The 22,111-nt window shown below is 31.7% G+C and overlaps 1 protein-coding gene across 6 annotated transcripts in view; it reads right to left on the bottom strand.

Moving 5' to 3' along the window:
• Window positions 1–22,111, bottom strand: part of LOC139494715 (dynein axonemal heavy chain 6-like) — a 75,462-nt gene that overhangs the window by 16,905 nt on the left and 36,446 nt on the right. For 3 of the 6 annotated variants that reach the window (XM_071282904.1, XM_071282905.1, XM_071282908.1), the window contains 21 exons: window positions 21,161–21,324; window positions 20,177–20,212; window positions 17,626–17,757; window positions 17,154–17,314; window positions 16,598–16,748; window positions 15,861–16,042; window positions 15,372–15,558; window positions 12,211–12,365; window positions 11,379–11,559; window positions 10,337–10,462; window positions 9,664–9,773; window positions 8,826–8,988; window positions 8,254–8,336; window positions 7,123–7,360; window positions 6,380–6,682; window positions 5,499–5,684; window positions 4,988–5,160; window positions 4,224–4,404; window positions 3,695–3,874; window positions 3,187–3,293; window positions 2,579–2,852 (listed from right to left, as the gene is read on the bottom strand). In XM_071282904.1, the coding sequence (XP_071139005.1) occupies window positions 2,579–2,852; window positions 3,187–3,293; window positions 3,695–3,874; window positions 4,224–4,404; window positions 4,988–5,160; window positions 5,499–5,684; window positions 6,380–6,682; window positions 7,123–7,360; window positions 8,254–8,336; window positions 8,826–8,988; window positions 9,664–9,773; window positions 10,337–10,462; window positions 11,379–11,559; window positions 12,211–12,365; window positions 15,372–15,558; window positions 15,861–16,042; window positions 16,598–16,748; window positions 17,154–17,314; window positions 17,626–17,757; window positions 20,177–20,212; window positions 21,161–21,324 (3,473 nt within the window). The remainder of the gene's footprint in view (window positions 1–2,578; window positions 2,853–3,186; window positions 3,294–3,694; window positions 3,875–4,223; window positions 4,405–4,987; window positions 5,161–5,498; window positions 5,685–6,379; window positions 6,683–7,122; window positions 7,361–8,253; window positions 8,337–8,825; window positions 8,989–9,663; window positions 9,774–10,336; window positions 10,463–11,378; window positions 11,560–12,210; window positions 12,366–15,371; window positions 15,559–15,860; window positions 16,043–16,597; window positions 16,749–17,153; window positions 17,315–17,625; window positions 17,758–20,176; window positions 20,213–21,160; window positions 21,325–22,111) is intronic. The other 3 variants (XM_071282906.1, XM_071282907.1, XM_071282909.1) reach the window with 1 other exon arrangement.

Genomic DNA, 22,111 nt, shown 5'->3' with positions numbered 1-22,111 from the left:
TAAAAGATAACTAAGATTTACAAAAAATGGTTAAAAATTGACTATTAAGGGCAATAACTCCTAAAGGGGTCAACTGACCATTTCGGTCATGTTGACTTATTTGTAGATCTTACTTTGCCGACATTTATTGCTTTTTACAGTTTATCTCTTTTTATAATAATATTCAAGATTATAACCAAAAACAGCAAAATTTCCTTAAAATTACCAATTCAGGGGCAGCAACCCAACAATGGGTTGTCCGATTCATCTGAAAATTTCAGGACAGATAGATCTTGACCTGATAAACAATTTTACTTTCATGTCAGATTTGCTTTAAATGCTTTGGTTTTTTAGTTCTAAGCCAAAAACTGAATTTTACCCCTATGTTCTATTTTTAGTCGTGGCAGCCATCTTGGTTGGTTGACTGGGTCAAGCCACACATATTAAAAACTAGATACTCAAATGATGATTGTGGCCAAGTTTGGTTTAATTTGGCCACATAGTATCAGAAGTAGATTTTTGTAAAAGATTACTAAGATTTACGAAAAATGGTTAAAAATTGACTATAAAGGGCAATAAATCCTAAAGGGGTCAACTAACCATTTCAGTCATGTTGACTTATTTGTAAATCTTACTTTGCTGAACATTATTGCTGTTTATAGTTTATCTTTATCTATAATAATATTCAAGATATTAACCAAAAAGAGCAAAATTTCCTTAAAATTACTAATTCAGGGCCAGCAACCCAACAACGGGTTATCTGATTCATCTGAAAATTCAGGGCAAATAGATCTTGACCTGATAAACAATTTTACCCCTTGTCAGATTTTCTCTAAATGCTTTGGTTATTGAGTTACAAGCCAAAAACTGCATTTTACCCCTATGTTCTATTTTTAGCCATTGCGGCCATCTTGGTTGGATGGCGGGGTCACCGGACACATTTTTTAAACTAGATACCCCAATGATGATTGTGGCCAAGTTAAATTTAATTTGGCCCTGTAGTTTCAGAGGAGAAGATTTTTGTACAAGATAACTAAGATTTTCGAAAAATGGTTAAAAATTGACTATAAAGGGCAATAACTCCTAAAGGGGTCAACTGACCATTTCGGTCATGTTGACTTATTTGTAAATCTGACTTTGCTGAACATTATTGGTGTTTACAGTTGATCTCTATCTATAATAATATTCAAGATAATAACCAAAAACAGCAAAATTTCCTTAAAATTACTAATTCAGGGGTAGCAACCCAACAACGGGTTATCCGATTCATCTGAAAATTTCAGGGCAGATAGATCTTCACCTGTTAAACAATTCCACCCCATGTCAGATTTGCTTTAAATGCTTTGGTTTTTGAGTTATAAGCCAAAAACTGCATTTTACCCCTATGTTCTATTTTTAGCCATGGCGGCCATCTTGGATGGTTGGCCAGGTCACCGGACACATTTTTTTAACTAGATACCCCAATGATGATTGTGGCCAAGTTTGGTGTAATTTGGCCCAGTAGTTTCAGAGGAGAAGATTTTTGTAAAAGTTAACGACGCCGGACGACGACGGACGACAGACGACGGACGACAGACGCCAAGTGATGAGAAAAGCTCACTTGGCCTTTTAGGCCAGGTGAGCTAAAAACTAATTCTAGCACTAAACTGTGACCAACATATGTATAAAAGCTATCTTTAATGTTAGTAATCTATAATCTCTAATACATTTATTAATAAAAGTGAAAATGTGAGGCACAGCAAAAAATTGAAATATAAAAAAAACTATCTAATTTCTAAACACACATAACGTGAAGAATATATAAGTGAAAAGTATGCAAAAATATTTCTATAATCTATCTAGTGAAAAAGTGTATCAAGATTTATACACAGAAAAGTACATCTAAATCCACCATCAGATTTTCACATAAAATGCTTAACTGCATAAGCCCTTTTGTTTTTGTTTTTTTATTGGGGTGATGGGGATTTTTATATTCACTGATTAAAGTTATTTTCTAAGTTAAAAAAAAATAACAGACAATAAATTGTTTCTGCACTTTGACACGGATGACCAATGGCTACTGATGTTTCACTTATTTCATAAAATCAGGTACATTGGTAATTTGAAGCAAGAAAACAGTAGATACATCAACAAAGAAGGGACAGGTCTTTTTTTACTTAATAGAATTTAGTTTGATTATCAACATTGAGAAGATCTTCTGATGGTGTATTTATTATCTATATCTTGAATATAATAAGCAAATCTTTCTATATTGTCTATAAATGTACCATTACCATGTAATAATGCAAATACAAATGAATGTTTTCTTCTTCAGGACTTTTTTTTCTAAAAATTAGAAAACTGATGATAATTGGCTGGCTATAATTTTGTATTGATTCAAAACCAATAAACAAAAAATTAATGTGATCAAAGATTCATCTATCAATAATGTTCTGTTTATTGGAAGAAACTCTCTGTGTATGAGTTTTTTTTCATCATGAACAAAACTCTTCACCCTTATGCCAAAGATATAATAAATTGAAATGGGGAAAAATAAAGAAAACATTCACCTGAATTTCTAATAAAGTAAAAAGGTTTGTAACAATAAAACAATTCCTACCTCTAAGTCTCCAATCTGAACCCAGCAAGGTGTTTTCAATATATCTTTGTGTATTCCACGGAAAACTTTAAATGTGTCATTTATATCAACCAGATTTTTCCATGCAGGTAGTTGAATCCAGCTGACATCCGGTTTGGCTGGACGTTCCTTGTCCATACCTGCAGCTCCACGTAGGAAGAAGTTCCATTCGTCTGTGCTGACTTTGTTGTCCTGTCTCATGATCTCTATACACAACATGAACGAGAAGACTAGCTTGTCTTTTTCAAACAAGGCTCTATAAAATAAAAATAATTTTTTTTCAATAATGACCCTACAAGGTAATTATTAAATAATGGTAAAACAGTGAAACTACACAGCAATTTTTTCTAATTATTTTAGAAATCCTCAATATTTTGAATGGAACCCCAAAAAATCAGTAAAAGAATATTCGCCAGGAAAATTGCTGTAAATTGATCAAAAACTTTTAAAATCCTATGAGAGAAAAAAAAAGAAGATTCCTAGAAGAGTAATTTCGTAGATATGTAAACAGCCCTGAAGGATATTGCAGATGATTTCCCCTTACCTTGCTACATTACATTTGTATAAATAGCAGTAGTTGTCTCCCTTACCTGGCTACATTTGTATAAATAGCAGAAGTTGTCTCCCTTAGACAGATCTCCAGACGTTGCTGTAAATCACTATTCTTCTCACTTCCCTCTATTGTAGCATTGAAGAGCTTAAAAAAAGTTTATTTGTCAATAAAAAAATATCTAAAATATTGTTTCTAGAAAAAAAAAATATGCACATGATATGGTAATTGAGTAATTAAACATAATATTTTGCCTCTAACAATTTTGAAAGCAATACTTGTAACAGTATGAAAGATACATAATACCTATTTAAATACTTTAATTAAATTACTATATCTTGATAGTGTATGAATCATAGAAAAGTGAGAAATAAAACAATAAGGCAGAAACACATCAAAAGATATATTTAGTGTGTTACATTGGTTTGTTGTCAAAATGTTTTCTATACAATGCTTTTTTTTTAAATTCTGATTCTATTTTCTGTAATTATTTTCTATACAAAACACTCAATTCTTCGTCGAAATAAATTACAACAACAATTGTTTACCTGTTTGAAGTATTTGAGTGAAAACTGGTACATAGGGTCCACTTCTCCCATATCAGCCACCACAAAGTACATCACTGAGCCACGAGTGGCCACAGACAGATATTTGCCACGAGCCACATTGATCTTTTCTTCAGTTACTTCTGCCTCTGCAAGTCTCTGTTTAATGGCACCTGATGTTACCTTTAAAAAAAATATGAAATGATACAATATCAAATAAATGACGTATTCAAATTTGTCAAAATAAGAATCTAAAAAGACACAAAATTTCAAAGAAAACATTTTAATTTGACATTTTTTTGGATGCCATAAATGAACTCTTTCTTTTTACTTTTTGGTCTAATAGTATTAAATAAATCTTCTTTTACACTCCTTGGTCCATAGAATATATATTCATTTTTAACACCCTTAGACCCAATGAAAATTTGAACTTATGGTCCAAAAAATATATCTACTTTTATTCCTATGGGTCCAATTTAAAAAATCTGCTATTAAAACTTTTTGTGCAATAAATAATATTATATATAAGTACCTTAGAGTCATTAAGTGTATTGATAAGCTCCTCGTTATCCAGAATATTTCCCTGAGACTCAAACAGAAGTTTAAGAATCCTATCTTCTATGGCCTTCAGCTGGTTCTTGTCAGCATTGATCTTCATAATCAATGTATTTCTCTGTTCTTCTAAATCTGGTCTCTCTAATCCTACTACATCACTGCAAAATACAATGGTCACCATTATCAAATGTGGTAAAAATGAAACTAAACTTACATCCTTCCCACCATAAAATGTTTAACCTTGCCATATTCTAAATGCGTCTGTCTCAGGTCAGGAGCCATAAATTCAGCGGTTGTCTTTTGAAGCTGTATATCATATTTGTTTCTTGATTTGTTATTTAATCAGGCTGATAGTTTTTCTCATTTAAATTGGTTAACATTTGTCAGGTTATAGCATTTTATAGCTTGCTATGTATGCAGTGTGGGTTTTGGTCATTGTTGAAGGCTGTAAGGTGACCTATAGTTGATAACTCTGACACCACTTGGTATTGGTTGGATAGTTGATCAGTTAATCAATGAAAATTGGTATCAACAAAAATAATTGAATTCACCCTAAGAAATATTAATCTGCTTAAATAGATCACATGAGGGCAGGAGCTCTTGGTAAAAAAACTTTACTCAGTACCCAAATTTGTGTTTGAAACACCAAAATCAAGTATTTTGATTGGTTGATTTCTGAGGCTGAGTACGATAATCATGTTCATGACCTGAGGCTGATGATTTAACTAAAAATGGCCTTACCTGAGTAACTGATCCTCAAGTCCAGCCTTGGTGACAGTGAAGTTTATAATGGTGACTTTGATACAGACTTCTGGTAAGTAATGAGGGTTACTCATCTTAGTTGTCATGTAGAATCGGAAGTTACGATCGTAATCAATATCACTGTCTCCCAATCTAATCAGCAGACGACCACCCTGTAAAAAAAATAGATAGTTAGACAATCAATATATTTTTAGTTCTCTAAAGATTTGAGTGGGGACGATTCATATTCTAATTCTTAATAGTTGGTTGCAAATCTTTTTGTTTTTTACCACATTTATTTTATTCTCCCAATAATCAAAATTAAAGAAAATGTCTAGAAATCAAAAAATATTTTTTACTTTGCTCTATAAAAACAGAGACAGGCAAGGATAAAAATCCAGGATGTCTTTTTATTATGGATTTATTAAACTTTTTGTCTACCTAAAGTTTTAATATCAAGGTAGTTTCCATCAAAAAATCATTTTAAAAATATTATTTTAAATTTTCTTACCGACATGAAGGTCTGTTTAAGTAAGACGGGTTCCAGTGACGGGTCCAATGATTCACCAATGTCCTCACACAGAACAGGCATACCAATACGGATACAGTTCTCTAATGTCCTTAGATAATTGCCATCGGTCAACTTAATAACCTTCAATCCATTCTGTGACTCTCTGTTTCTAATCCATCTGTTAGCCTACAAATAAAATGCACACGGCAGTATGAGTAAAAAGTTTAAGTTCACCATAAATAGCTACTAGCTGCTGAATCATTGCAATAATAAAATAACTTCCCAATGGTTACCATGTCACACCACCCCCACACATTATTCTGACTCCTAGCCAACAAGTCTTTGCTGTTACTCCGTTACCCTATCCTCCATAATGACGCCTTTTGGCACCACCCCCTTTACTTTATAACGTCTTTTGACACCTGTGTATTGCCTCAGTTGAAATGTCCTGACTACGAAAAATCTGTATCAGACTTAATAAAACTTGTACCCAATATAAAAAGGATATTCATGAGGATATCTGACTGGAATTTCCTTGATGAAATATTCGTTTATCCTATGCCAATCAAGAATGTAAAAAAGAATTCCAGTTTAAAAGTTTTTATTTGATCTGACTATGGATCTAACCATTAACTCTTGACTCAAATGGAGCACTCTACAATGAGACCTGTGAGGCAGTTAAAAAGATACAAAAAATTGGTACATTGTACAAAATAAACCCTTCATTTACAAATTTCCCTGAAATACTTTTCTTAATGATTTTTAATTTAAAAAACCTTTCAATGTCTTTAAATTCCAATTTTATATTGCATCCAAAAAACAATTTTATGTCCAAAAATCTAAAATAAACAAATCAGAATCATAAAAGAAAATGACATTACCTGTTCCTGTGGATCTATCATAAGAGGCCATCGTCTTCCCTTTGTGACTAGAATGGCATTTTCTGTTGACAGCTGGTCCTTAGGCAGACCTTCAGTATTCCATTGTCGGATCTGGAAGGGATCAGCCAGGACAGAAATGATGGTCATCCCTGGTGTGACGGGAATTTCTAACTCCTGACATTTATCAGTCCACATAGAGATGAGACGCTGTCTATACACGGACGTGAATGCTCCGTAATAAGCCACAGCCGCGGCAGATACAAATACATCTCCTACGACATTTCCTAGCTGAACATTAAACTCCTGTTAAATAAGTAAAAAATAGGTTTATTTCATCTTAGGTGAAAATAAGTCAGACAGAGATACCATCATTACCATGCAATTTGGTGACCCAAACAGTAAATATTCTAAATTCTACTGTCAAGAATCAAGAAAAATTTAATATTGATTGAGATTTTTTGTAGGAAAGTTTTATCTCTAATGATTTTGAGACTAAATGAAGAATACTTCATATTTCTTTTTACAATAATCTGCAAAAAGATTCTAAATGAAGTCATCAGACATGGTTGCCTTTTTTGGAGACATCATTATAGCAAATTCAGAGGAAAGCAAGAAAATTAAATTTCCTATTCATAAATTATTCATTTTGATAAATTAGAATTGACATTAAACACACAACATACATGTACAATCAACTGGTCCACCAAAAGTATAATTTTGCTAAAAAAATCAGACACACTTACTTTTACACTTTCATCCCATCTGATTTGTTCGTCAGCTAAAGCTGTGGTCAGTTTTGAAGATCTTTTCAGTCTAGCAGCAGTCTGAGCTATTGATCGTTCTAGTTTCTGTTTTTCAGCGACACTATCATCATAGGTCTTCTGTAACTCTGCAATCTTAGCTTCAATGGCCGCCAAACTGTCCTGCTTCTCTTTCAACTGCTTCATGACTGTATCCAGTTCTGACTGAGCTTTTAATAGCCTGTAATCAAACAGTATAACAATTTCAGTTGTGATTGTTGGTGTTTAACATCACTACTTAGCACTATTGATTTTATCATGTCAGTAAATAATATTTTATTAGTGGAGGAAGCTTGAATGCCTGGAAAGAACCATTTGCTTTTGAAAATCTTAGTCAATTAAATTTGGAGTCACCTGCCATGTGCAGGGTTCGAACTAACATCTTCAGTGTTGATAGGCTTGTGATACAGTTGTGCAAAGTGTTTATCTCATGTCATGTACTGTGGATTCATTTATTTTCGTCGGTACCAATTTTTGTGGATTGATGAAAACTTTCATGATCGTGTATATTTATTTTTCGTGCTTTTGCCAAAGTCCGCATTCTTGCCTACAAAAAATTTGTTATTCGTTTAACATTTAATTTCGTGGTTCCTCTGTACCCACAAAAGCCACGAAAATTGGTATCCAACGAATAATTATGAATCCACAGTATTCTATCTTTTTCTGGATTGTAAAACAACTGAATGTGACTTTTTACCGAATTTTTATTAAACAAATGATCAACATGCTTGGTTGGAGTCATATGTGGAGCAGGGACTGGTTACCCTTTTGGAGCTCCTGAGTTCATTATTTTCTTTGAAACCTGCATGCAATGTTTCATAAATTGAGAACAAATTAATTTTGTGGATATTTGATTTAGTAGTTTTGCTTAGTATACAAATCTATAGAAAATTGTACTTTGTCGAACATTTAAATTTGTGTTTAATTTACATCTACTAAAGCAAGGAAAATATAAATTCCATGAATAATAATTAATCCAGGGTAAATAAGTTAAGCTGACACTGTTAAAGCATTCAAACATTGTCTCCATAGTGGCATGTAGGATACAAATCTACAAGATAAGAATGTGTTTACCTTTCTCTTTTTGGTTCTACAGTTTTATGTACTTTGGCATAAGTATCCATGGCACATACCCACATACAAAGTGACTTGCAAGCCTAAAAAAACAAGACAAATATGATAGTCTTTTATATCTTAGATTTCACATTTTATTAAATTTCTGATGTTTTGTTTATTACAGAGAAGACAAAGATAGCCAAAAATTGGCTTTAAATGAATTTGGCTATTTTTTTAAGGTATTTTTGACATATACCTCTTCAACGGTTTCGATACTTATACATCTTTGGATTTCAAATGTTTGGCTTTGAGCGTTCCTGATGAAGGTAAATTCAGAAAAGCACTTCCGACGCAAGAAATTATTAAACGTGTTGTTTTCAATTTTTTTACTGTTTATAAATTTGGATGGTCTGAAACACTTTGGTAGATTTACCTTCTTCAGGAACTCTCTAACCCAACAAAACTGATTTTGCTCAAAAACCTGGTTCCTGTATAAAATTTTCTCAATCTGCCTGTGTCTTAGCCTTGTACAAAAAAATTCTATATTTAGAGACAATGTAAAGTTATTATATATGTGAAATTAAACTAACCTTTGATACTTTTTCTACAACCTCAGGAACAAATTTAGGATTTTCAATGTATTTCTTTAGTTTTCTCACGGTTGAATCTGTGATCTTATCCTTGTCATAATTCTGTAAGTTTTTCAGGAAGTTTCCTTCTCCAAGTAATACTTTAGCTGAAGACCAGTCAGTCCTGTGATATTGAAAAAAAACTTTTGATCATTCGTGTCTTTTTTAATACCCTCTTTAATATGACACTCTTCTTTCTCTTTGACTAAACAGATCATTACAATTAAAATTGCAACACAAGTTGTTTTTTTTAACTACCTTATTTTTGTTGGTGTAGCTCCTTAGGTTATTAAAATGAGTCATTGTAAAAGTAACAAAATTGAGAAAGGAAATGAGGAATGTGTCAAAGCAACAACAACCCGACCAAAGAGCAGACAACAGCCGAAGGCCACCCATGGGTCTTCAATGTAGCGAAAAACTCCCGCACCCATATCTGTTTATTTTTAATAATGAAACAATATGTGTGCTTTATCAAATCAAAATGGCTGTTGCCTGAATATACATTTAGAACATAGAAAGCAACAGGGCTGTGATTTAGTGTAGATCTGCTGTAGATTCATTTATTTTCGTGGGTATCAATTTTCGTGGATTGGTGAAAAAGTGCATATTTGTGGATCTTTGATTTCGTGGTTTTGCAAATCTTTGTATACAAAGCCTATTGAAATTGTGTAATTCGTTGAAGATTTCAATTCGTGGTTCACCCGTTCCCACAAAACCCACGAAAATTGGTACCCAACAAATAATAATAAATCCACAGTATATAACAATGATTGACCCTCAATGTTACTTGAAGACTTACTTGGTATTACAAAGAATACAGACAGCCTCCATTACAGTTTGTACAAGTTCTGGTGGGGTGTTGAATACTCTCACTTCAGATATATCATTCTTATCCAGTGAATCTAAAGCCTGAAATACACAACAAAAATAAATACACATTTATATATATATATAAATATAATACATGCGATGATTGTATGGTCATAGATTAGATTGTTTGGATTGTTATACATTTTTCGTGGTAAGGCCTTTTACATCTGACTAAATGGCATGGGTTTTTCTCATTATAAAAGGCCTTACAGTGACCTATAATTGCTTAAAACCACTTCTTTTCAACTCACGTACACCATATCACATATCCTTTTTATTATATATGGGATGCATTTTAGTAAAGGTTTTTTTTCCCCCAGTTTTTCCCTTTTAATTTTAAACTCCTACTGCAATTTTCTAAACTGCACATTAACTAGAATGTGTGTCAAAATGGGCTATGGGCCACTTGCATTTTCACATAAAGGAACAACAAATCGAAGTTTTTAACGACCTTGACTGGCTATACAGCCCTTGCAATGGTCGGTCATAAAGGGAGATAAGCAATATCTAATCTTACGTCAGTCAAGGTTGGTCATAAAGGGAGATAATAAGCAATATCTAATCTTACGTCATGTATTTTTTAAAAATTAGTGATATCGTACCTTAACGGCAGCCTCCAGAGCAGGAAGAGCGGTGTCTAAATCTCTCTGAGCATCGTCAGCTATGGCCTGTGTTTCCTCAGCTTTAACCTTAGCCACTGCTTCATCTTCCAATACCACTTTTCTAACCTATTTATAGAAGAAATATTGATTGTAACATAATTTTTTGAAATGTTTTTATTTTTACTAAAATAACAATGGGATAACTTCTGACAGCAAAAATGAATAAACTTGCATCTAAATAATGAAAGAATAAGTTGAATGCAGTATTTCCTGAAACTGCAATAATTAATCTCACAAAGGGCCTCTGTGGCCTAGCAGTCTAAGTAGTTACTACTGTAATACTAGCCAGTCAACACTGAGGTTGTGAGTTCGAACCCCTGCTCGTGTGGGTGCACTTGACTCCAATCTAAATTGAGTTGGATTGTCAGTTTTCCTATCAAAGGTCCGTGGTTTTCTTCCAGGCACTCCGGCTTTCTCCACCAACAAAAACTGAACGCCACGAAATAGCCTCAATGCGGGGCTTAAAAGGGGTATTAAAACACCAAAAATCAAAAATCAAATGAACTAACCTCACACTTTGTCCATTTTCCATCAATCACAATTATATATGCATGAAATAATTTCTAATTCAAAGTTATTAAAAATACTTTATAAGCAATTTATTTGCATTAATCCCTTGCAAATCCTCCTTGATTTAGACAGTAAAGGTGGCCAAAATTATATAAGATTCAATGAAATTTTAATATGCATTAAGCTTGTACACAGAATTTATATAAACCATGTAGTTTTCACAAAAAATCATTTATTTCTCAACACATGAAAAATTGATAAGATACTTTGACATAAACTTTGAAAATTCGCCTTTTCAGATTCTTAAGGACTATGGGTAATCTAATTTTTCGTACACCAAAAGGAAAATAAAGTTACGTCATTGGTTGATTTTCTATTGTTTATCACATTTAAAACCAAACAATGTTTTTGTGTACGCTTTTGAAAATATTACCCATAATGCATTAGATTCTGACACGGTGAATTGCCATACCTTATCAGCTTCCTCTTGATCTACAACTAGTTTCTCCATCAAGTTATTGGTGTCCTCTGATTTCTTCTTTAACTCAGGTTCAAGGGCAACTAACTCTTTCTTCATTTTGTCTACCAGTACATTTGTATCCAATAATTTCTCCAGCCCATTCTGTACTCTGGTTTTTGCAGTCCTCAAAGATCTGAAATGAAATATATCAATAAATGGAGTTGTAATGTGAACCACCAAGAGGCATCAACATAACTACACAGAAAAGACATTTAGAGGCTACTATTCAGTCTTTTAACAATAGACAGGTATTCAAGATCTAAATTGTATCTAAAAGTATCTGTAATGACCAAAGTATAAAAATTTATTTATGAATGAATTTAAAACACCTATTAAAGATCTGCAGTTGAGACTGATATTCACTAAATGGCAAAAAAAGGTATAACAAGACTCGTGAGGTTTCCAACAAGTAAACATTCATAATTAAAATTTCCAACTTTTGCAAGATATATATATACCTGTCTCTAGAAGTTGTGAAATATCCCAATCAAAAGGGGTGTAGAATATATATATTTCCCTTTAATCTATATGATAACTTTGAATTTCTTCTCATGATATAGGAATATGCAAAACCAATTTTAAAGATCTAGATTTATTGAAGTTTTTAGTTAAATTTGATAAAAAAAAAAAAAAAATATTTTGTCCACATAAAAATAAATTTCAGCAGCTATATCAGATATTCAGATATTGTAAATTAAATTTTGTGCCATATTTCATTTTTCTGAATATTGCAAAAGGGTGGGTTTCATGAAAATTAAAGATTGATTTGTATGTATAAACTCACTTAGTTTTCTCGTTCAGCATAGACAAGTAGAGATTAATCAATTCCAAATAACTAGTAGGTGTGGTATAATAACGTCTCTTTAATTCCGAGTAGAATGTTTCGGCCATGGTGCTGACACTGGTATGGATATCTACACACATCTCTGCTATCTTGCTCTAAAATTACAAGGAAAAACACATGTATTGAAAATTAACCCATTGATATGTACACCATTGCTTTAATGTACTTTAAATTCAGAAATTATTGCGAGGTTTTTATTATTGTGAAAAATGCGACAGGATTATAATTGCAATAATTTAAACTCGCATTTTTATATCTTTAACATGATAAAAACAGGATTTTTCTCAATATCTCAAAAATTAAAAACGCATTTTAAACATAAATGACAGAATCGCAATAATAAATGCACACAATAATTTCTGAATTTCCAGTATCAAATATATTATATTAAAGATGTGCATGGATTCACAATGATTTCTTTCTTTCTTCATTCGTACAAAATAATAACAGAACAATAATATGTTTAGAGCTGATCCAAACTAATCGGATCTGGAGATAGGAGAAACTCAAATAGTTGCATTTTCATTAGCATTTAGTAAGAATCATGAAATTTAAAGGTGGTCGTGAGTCTTTAAGAAACCCTCCAATGCATTTAATTCTGGAACAATTCTTATTTAAGACTATCTTGAAACTAAATAATAGTGCAATTAACTTCTAAAAATTAACCTAAATCATTCAAGTGTAAAATTTAGGTCAAGTCAAAGTTAGATAATCAAATTACTATATAATGTATATGAACTAATTCTTTGGACAGAAGTACAATGTGATAGTACTCTTTTCCAATCTACTGTACACTGTTTGTGCTCCAATGACCCAAGTTTTATCTCCAGGGTTGCGTTCAATATTGAAGTGGCTACATAGGGCTACGTAGATTTATGACTATTGAACGTGTAGCTAGCCTAGCTGCTACATAGATATTGATAGCAGCTACGTAGCCCCTACATAGCCACTACGATATTGAACACAACCCACTTATAACTTATGCAGTCTGTATGCATGCATATACAGCTGTTTTTCTTGTCAAGAATGTTAGTGTCATGTCTTTAAATATTCTGTGTACTGTAACGTCTTTTCATCTCTTACTGTGGATTCTTGCTTTTTAAATCAATTTTCAAGGTTAAAGAACAAATTGCAATATAGAGAGATGATAAAAAAAAAATTTCATGACTTGTTATTATCAAAGTTACTAAAACTTCTGTTCCATAGATAATCTAATTTTATGGTTTCCATGAAATCAATGAAATATTGGTATCCAACAAATATTTATGAATCCACAGTATAACTTTAAATTCTGACGTAACTACACTCAAATCAAGACATGGAACTAACGTTTCTTTCTACTGACGATTTTCTGAATATAATGTTGAGTATTCAATAGAAAGATAGAAGATATATATATATATTAAGAATATAACATTCTAAATACAATTTGCTATATTACTTTAGAAAACCCTCAATCATGTTTGATGTCCAGTAAAATTGTCACTTGCACAAAATTTCCCGCTCAGTTTTGACCTAATGTCGTGTAATGATATGATAGCTGCTCTGACTTGATAATGTAATTGACTTTTTGGTATGATGATATATTTCCACATTAATTCATTACTAAAATAATAAGCATTTTTTGTTTAACTAAATCCTTGAATGAATTAAAAAAAGACCAGAAACATTTATATTAATATTTGTAATAAAGTCATCAAAAGGGAATATCTGACCTCCATCAGTGTTTTCATTCTTCATGAATGATATCAAAAATTCAAATTTTATAAGATCTCACATGACAACTTTCATGCCTTATAAAATTCGATTATTTAAGATACTTTGTTCCATTAAACTCTATGCCCAATCTAATGGTGTCAGTCATCATCTAGTCCCAATATTGCAACCCTACCCTAACCCAGCTAAAGTGCAGTAAAGCAATATATATATATATATATATGTATGATATGTATATGTATATTAGACATGCGCAGTTCACCAGAATCTGAGTGAATCTGAGCTTACCACTGTAAAACCCTGCACAAATAGCATATAATTATTCTTCTATTGTATATTTTTATTTGTACACTTTATTAAGGGGGTAGACCTTGGTTCAGGGAGATAACTCTTTAAATCAGTTAAGCGTTTGTAAAAGTCAAGTTCATCAATGTATTTTAAGCATTTACCTGAAACAGATCGAAATTAATCTATGTAACCTAGAAGCTTAGAATATATTCTTGAAAATGGTTGACACAAACGTACTGATGATTTTAAGAGTTATTTCCCTTAACCTAGGTCTACCTAATAGTCCTAATTATTAAACTTTATCAAAAATATCAAAATTTTGAAAGTATAAATACGTTATGTTGAAACTTAACTAATGAAGGTTTGGAACAAAATTTTGAAAACATATCAAAGAAGACTCATTGGCACTCATACCACATCTTCCTATATCTATTAATATGGACCTAGTGATTTTGTGTCATGAGTTTATAATCAAGTGCACATAATCATTTTGTGTTATGATTTTGTGTCAAAAAATCATGATGATATGGGTGTAGTGTTTTTATGTGTAATACTTGAAATTTCTATGTGTGCATAATGATTTTGTATTATAAATGTATGATCATACGCCTGTAGTGATTTTGTGTCATGAATTAATTATTGTATGCATAATGATTTTGTGTCATAAATTGATACACCATGTCCTTTTGATTAAAATATCTCACAGCACACATTTTTTTTTAAAGAAAAACCTAAATTTCTGAAACATCTGTAATATCAACTGACTTTTCACAGATTGTTATTTAAAATGTTCATGACTTCAAAAAACTTCTTTAAAGCATCAATTCTATATTGGGCAATTGTTGATATATTGCATAGTAATATCCTTAATGATTGTGCCTCTGGAATAATATGTAACTGTTTGGATCATTAAAAATAAATCACACAGGAAAATTAGTTGGTTGAGAAAATGTTATCTATATATTGGAATAATTGATCTGTATTTGACCGGCTAAACGCCACTTGTCCCTCTAAGAAGTTGCACCGACGCAAATGGGGATCGGCGAACTATTTAGTACGCTAGAGTGTTCAAAATAAATTTTGTTTTCATTCCATACCTTTAATCCATCGTCTCCAAGTTCAACGCTCTCAAAAAAAGATGTTGATACCCCCAACAGGGCCTCTCTTGGCCATTCTGTGAACCAATCAATAGTACAACAGTTGACCAGTGACGGGAACATACGACATCTGGTACGGAAGGAATTTCCTACGGGACTCATACATAAAACTATATGCAGGTTATTCCTGAAAATACATAGTTACACTTTATTATTCAGGTACTCCTTTGTCTCATGTTAGATAAAGTCTTTTCTGGTCCTTTGTTTCTTTGTATTAGAAATCTTTTGTATTAGAAATCTTACAGTGGCTGTTCATTTCTTTTCATTATTTAATCTTCTCTTTCATTCCCCCCCCCCCCTCCCCAACCCCAACCCCCCAAGATAAGCCATCTTATGAGCATGAATTGAAAACAATTTAGTGAATTTAATTTAGTGTAGATTTTGTAAGACTCCTTATAAGAAATGCCTCTAACAAAGCATAACAGTTACCTGACTCTATTAATACAGAATTCAAAGATGGCGTCTCTGTTGCCTTCTGGGATACCAAGTTCCTTTGCAGCAGGACGACAGCCAATAATTAATCTTTCGTACTCATCAGCTTCAAACAAGTTAGGAACTTCACCAGAATTTAGTACGTTATTGATATCTTCAAGGAATTCTTCTACAACAATCTGAAAATCAACAATTATAAAATTTAAATTATTTCAAATTTATAACTGAGAAACTGTTGGCTTTTTGTTTCAGTTCTGACCTTGTTGACTCTAAATGTAACTTATAAAATAGGTACTTAGGTTTTTGCTGAAATTATATTACAAGTAAGGGAGTTATAAGGTGCTTAGTACTCAGTTGAATAAGCAGATAAATTGACTTGTACGACCAAGACAAAATATATTTCCCCACAGCTGATTTGAATGAACTTAAAGGTGGTATCTAACACTACAGGGAGGTCACTCTGTAAAATCAGTTAAACGTTTTAATTACGTTGTGTTGTTAAGGGAATATTTAGCTTCTCAATGATCAAAATTAGTGTTTGTCAAACTGCTACATTACAAGTGTAATTTTTCTAATAAATCGGTTGGTTCAAATATTTTGAAATTTTTATATTTTTGTCAAAGGGTCAAAGTAAATACTTTGTCAAAATTTAATGAAAATTAAACGAGCCAAACTAATTTTAGTGAAGGTTTTGGGTACCACCTTAATAAGCCATTTAACTCTAACTGACTCACCTGTGTATCAGTAAACAGGAAGGTAGTGTGTTGATTTTTAACTCCAGCAAGGTCATACAATTTCTTAATATCATCATGGAAAGCATTATAATCATAACCTCTACTCAATTCAATCTGTACACAGGCGTAGCCAGCAATGTGGGATGATAATCTACAAAATATGTCAAACCAATGAAAATATACTCTTGACTTAAAAAATAATTGTCATGGTCCCATAGACAAGTGGATGTCATGACAACCGAAAACATGTCAAACCAATGAAAATAGACTCTTGACTTAAAAATTAATTGTCATGGTCCCATAGACAAGTGGATGCTCTGACAATCAAAAACATGTCAAACATGAAAGCAAATGTTTTTTTTTTTATCCTAAGCAAATTTTTATTTTTTCATCCTGAGTTTTTCAATCAAATTTGTGATGTTTTAACACTGACAAAGGGAAGAAAGTGCACAATTTATTTTACAAATTTTTGATAGAAATTATATATTGATAAATTTTATTTTTTTCAAATTAGATCAAAACAAGAAAACACTACAAATAAACAGGAATAACAAACCTAGTAAGAGACTGTTTCCCTGTTCCACCAACACCAACCAGTAGAGCATTACCCCTCTCCTGTCTGATCATTCTAACAATACGAGACACATGCTCAATGGCGTCCATGAAAAATACAAGTCTCATCTCCTTGGAGGACTGCATGTTCAAATCATCTAGATACTGAAATCAATAAATACAAGATATTTTTTCTGGATTTCAGTAAAAAATTATATTGTAAATTTAGAACTTTAGACATGTGAGTTTATAAGTACAAGTACTGCAAAATATCTTCTAGAAACAAGAGCTAGAGGCTATCAATGTCAATATTTCTTTTATTATTTTCAAATAATTTTTGGATTCAAATCTTTAAAAGGAATGAAAAGCTTTGAAGGAACGGACTATTAAATGCCCATTACTGATTTCAAGATTTATCTCCCTTTGACTAAATTCTACCCACTTAAGGAAAAACATGCCAGTCTGTGAACACTTACATCTTGTAAAATATTCTTTAACTTTTTCATATCAGGTAATTCTTCATATATACGGTCCTGTTTCTCTGCTCCCATCTTTATAAAATCTCCAAATATAATAGGATTAGTTTGGAATGTCTCTGGTTCAATTGTCTGTAAAACAACAATGCATTTGAATTAGTTACCTTATTCCATACAATAACCTTTACCATGTTTAATACAGTAATCATTACTGTATTCCATATAGAATAATATACTGTAAATTCAGAAATTAATGCCAGGTTTTTATCATTGCGAAAAAATGCAACAGAGCTGTAAACGCAATACACATTTTAAATTTTTTTTATATGAATTAAACAGAAGTTTTCTCAAAATAGTAAAAATTAAAATGTTATTTAAGTCTAAAATCAGAAAATCACAATAATAAATACACGCAATAATTTCTGAATTTACAGTAGTAACCTATATTGACATTTTCAATATATTTATTACAAAATAAGTGCCCTTTATAATTGAGTAAATCATCGTCTGGCCAGTAGCCAGGATGTTCACATGAGTGTTACTTTGGGGTAACAATGCTAAAACTTTCATAGTCCAACATCAACATTATATCTCGACTTAAATAGTCTTTAATTGTATTTTATGTTTTAGGAGATCTATCCTTGCAATACATAGATTTTTTTTTTTTTACAGTACTTCAGAAAGAAAGAACATTCTGTTTTTAAATGGAACAGGTGTTACAATGATTTGAACAGTTGATTCTCCATTCTATTAATTTAATGTCATTACTTCATACTATTTTTCACAGTGTTTTCTAAAAGCTAAAACTTGTGAAAGCTATCAATACCTCCATGTGTTTCTGCTGACTATATAAGTCAGCTAGATATTACCAAAAAATCTACACCTCCTAATAACTAATTTTTATTTGATAATTATTTTGTTTATAAAATAAATATATTACTACTAAAAGATCTACTCATTCTTCAGCTTCTACAAACTAATGTTTACTTGTGATGAATGATGCATATGATCATGCACTAAATAATCTTCAATATCTCATATTATTTTATACTTAAACAGATATCTATTTTAATCTGCTTATCTGAAATTACTGCTGCAGGGATGACACTAATTATTTTTTTCTAATCCCCACTTATATGGTACCAGTACTAGTCTCACAGTGCATTTGTAAGATATACATTAAAATAGGGATGACACTAATTATTTTTTTCTAATCCCCACTTATATGGTACAAGTACTAGTCTCACAGTGCATTTGTAAGATATACATTAAAATCAAAATTATTTAAGTTTCAACAGAATCTGCCTTGACAATACTATGCACAACAGGACCCGTGTAATGTAACCAAAAAATTAATTTTTATCTTTTTGTTGTATCAACCGTTTTCTACTATACTACTTCTACTAAGGGCTATTCCAGAAAAAAATGTAGGGGTTGGGTTGGGTTGGAAGGCACTTTTTGTCAGCCCCCGCCACCCAGACAATTGTAATTGAGACTTATAGTGCATTATAGTGTGAAAAGTTGCTCTGATACCCATCACCCATGTATTATTAATATAATGTGCCTTCCAACCCCCCCATACATTTTTTTCTGGAATAGCCCTAAAAAAAAAATCCAGACCCTGAGGCAACAAAGATATCTTTTAACAAGTAAATCAAGGGATTTAAAAAAAAACATCATCTACCAAAAACATCTAGTTTCATTTTATTCTCTTGTTATGCAAGAGATTTTACAGTGACAAAACAAAATTATTTGTCTACAAAAATATTAGTCAACAAGTTTTATTTTACTCTGTTTGAACTGCCCAAACGAAGGCTGGGGACATTAGATTTTTTCTTCACAGGTGGCATATCAGCATCCTAAAATTTAAAACAAACCAAAGGTGTTGAACACATGTGCAATTTCTTCTATGAACCAAATTATCCACAAGTTCTTGAACACATTAATATATACAATTTTCCATGAACCAAATTATCCACAAGTTCTTGAACACATTAATATATGCAATTTTCCATGAACCTTATTATTTACAAGTTCTTGAACACATGTTCAATTTTCAATGAACATTTATACAATGTTTTTACAAGTTCTTGAACACATTAATATATGCAATTTTCCATGAACCTTATTATTTACAAGTTCTTGAACACATGTTCAATTTTTAATGAACATTTATACAATGTTTTTACAAGTTCTTGAACACATGTGTAATTTTCCATGAACTTTAACTACCATGAACCACATGTGCTTTTAGATATTATCAAATAGCCAAAGAAACACTTATCACATTTCTGAATGCTATTGCTCCCTTATCCCTACCTGTCCTATCCAGTGCAATATTTATATCATACATTTCATTGCACCAGTCATATCTAGTGCAAATTTCATATCATACATTGCATTGCACCAGTCATATCTAGTGCAAATTTCATATCATACATTGCATTGCACCAGTCATATCTAGTGCAAATTTCATATCATACATTGCATTGCACCAGTCATATCTAGTGCAAATTTCATATCATACATTGCATTGCACCAGTTGAGTTACCTGAAATTTGGTTTTTGATCCTTTCCAACTATGAAGCTGTTAGAAATTCAATAAGTATTTTAAATAAATATAAATTATTATAATTTATGAATGCTTAAGCTTCCTATCCCAACCTGTTCTTTGCAGCATGCATATGTAATGCAATATTTTATATTATACATGCATTTTACCAGTTATTTTACCTCATACTTTATTTTGCATCCTTTCCAATTATACATCTGTCAGAATTTCAACAGGTATATTAAATATATAAAAAAAAACCAGATGTCTGGAAAAATTACTCTATTTCAAAAACTTTAAAAAGAAGGGAAAACATCTTTAACAGATATTTAAATTCACTGTAGAGTGTTTCTCCAAAATACCTGCATCACTGGCCTTTTGCAATACTCTTATGTTTGGGAGACCATTTCACCTTTGGTTTAAGACAGATAACAAAATGGCATATTCAACAATAAGCTTTGACAAATCAACACAAAATTTTAAATAAAAAAAATGTATCCTAAAGTGACTTCAAAACATTCAAAAGTCTTAACTAGCCTAACAGCAATCCCTTACATTTTTAGTTGGGAACAAAATCAGGGAAATATATTTTTTTTTAATAAAACAGTATTTTGAAAATATCAATGGAAATTAATCTGACTTCCTTAGTCCCAGAGTAAGTCAACAAAAATTAATCTTAACTTCTTTAGTCAAAGAAGTTATCAAACACCCCAGTCACCAGTACTTGAGCACGGGCATGAAAACACTTGTTTTTAAAATTTGCTGTTTCAAAATAATTATAAATTAAGAAATGCATCTCTGTTAAAGTTACCATAAAGATGCCTTGTGCTGATTTTGGCATTGTTTTATCAGCTCTGATAAGTTTGTAATACATCTCGACTCTCAAATTTGTTGGCTTCGAGCACACATTGTGGAAATACACATCTGGTGCAGTAAAATTATTACTGTTAAAATTATTCTGACTCTTAATCAAAGATTACTCACCTCACCAAAATGTTTATTTGCCATATCTGCTAAGATTTGGTAGAAATACATCTTATCTTCATTATTAATCAGCCTATCATGGAATACTCTCATTGATTCGTGACAAAATAGACGGAAAATTTGTTTGCCATCTCTAATTACACCAGTGTCAGCTTGTAAAACACCTAGTATAAATGAATAAAAAATAATTGACTATTTGGTCATGAATTCTCTTCTTTCTTTTTTTTTTAAATGATTTAAACACACATCTGGCCTTGAAGGCATAAAACTTTGCTCAGTGCTCGGAGCACAAAAAACATGCTCGAAACATGAAATCCAGCAATTTGATTGGTTGATTTTCGAGTCTGAGTACAAAAATCATGCTCGAAAGTTTTATGACCGTGAGGCCTGCTTTAATATATAATACAATCATGTATATTTAGACCTATTTACAGACATCTAAGTGCTTCAAATGAAAATTTAAGTTTTTTGCTTAATTCAGATGTCTAGAAATGTCATATTAATTCTATTTGCAATGTGTCTGGTAACTTTCCTTTTTTTTGTTGTAACTACATAAGTTTAAAAAATACAGAGCCCATGAAAAATTTCCTCATTTTTAGTTAATACAATTTCATAATCTTTTAAAACCATGAAAGTAAATATCACAGAAATTATATTATTGCATAGCAATATAATATTTCCCACAGAAAGTAATCAAAAGTTAGCGTGCAATAAATTCTATTATTGCATAGCATATTAATATTTCCCACAGAAAGTAACCAAACGTTAGCGTGCAATAAATTCCAATATTGCACTAGTGCAATAAATCTTCAAAATTCATGACGTCATCAACGACAAAATCTTAGTTTTACTTTCAAATATTATATTGCTATACAATAAAAGGGTTATTGCATGAATATTGGGGAATATTGTCCCTCGTAGAACATATATTGCACTCGCAAGCTCGTGCAA

This window comes from Mytilus edulis, chromosome 11 (assembly GCF_963676685.1).
Source record: "Mytilus edulis chromosome 11, xbMytEdul2.2, whole genome shotgun sequence".
NCBI classification, from domain to species: domain Eukaryota; kingdom Metazoa; phylum Mollusca; class Bivalvia; order Mytilida; family Mytilidae; genus Mytilus; species Mytilus edulis.
This window is presented reverse-complemented; position numbering and strand designations above follow the sequence as displayed.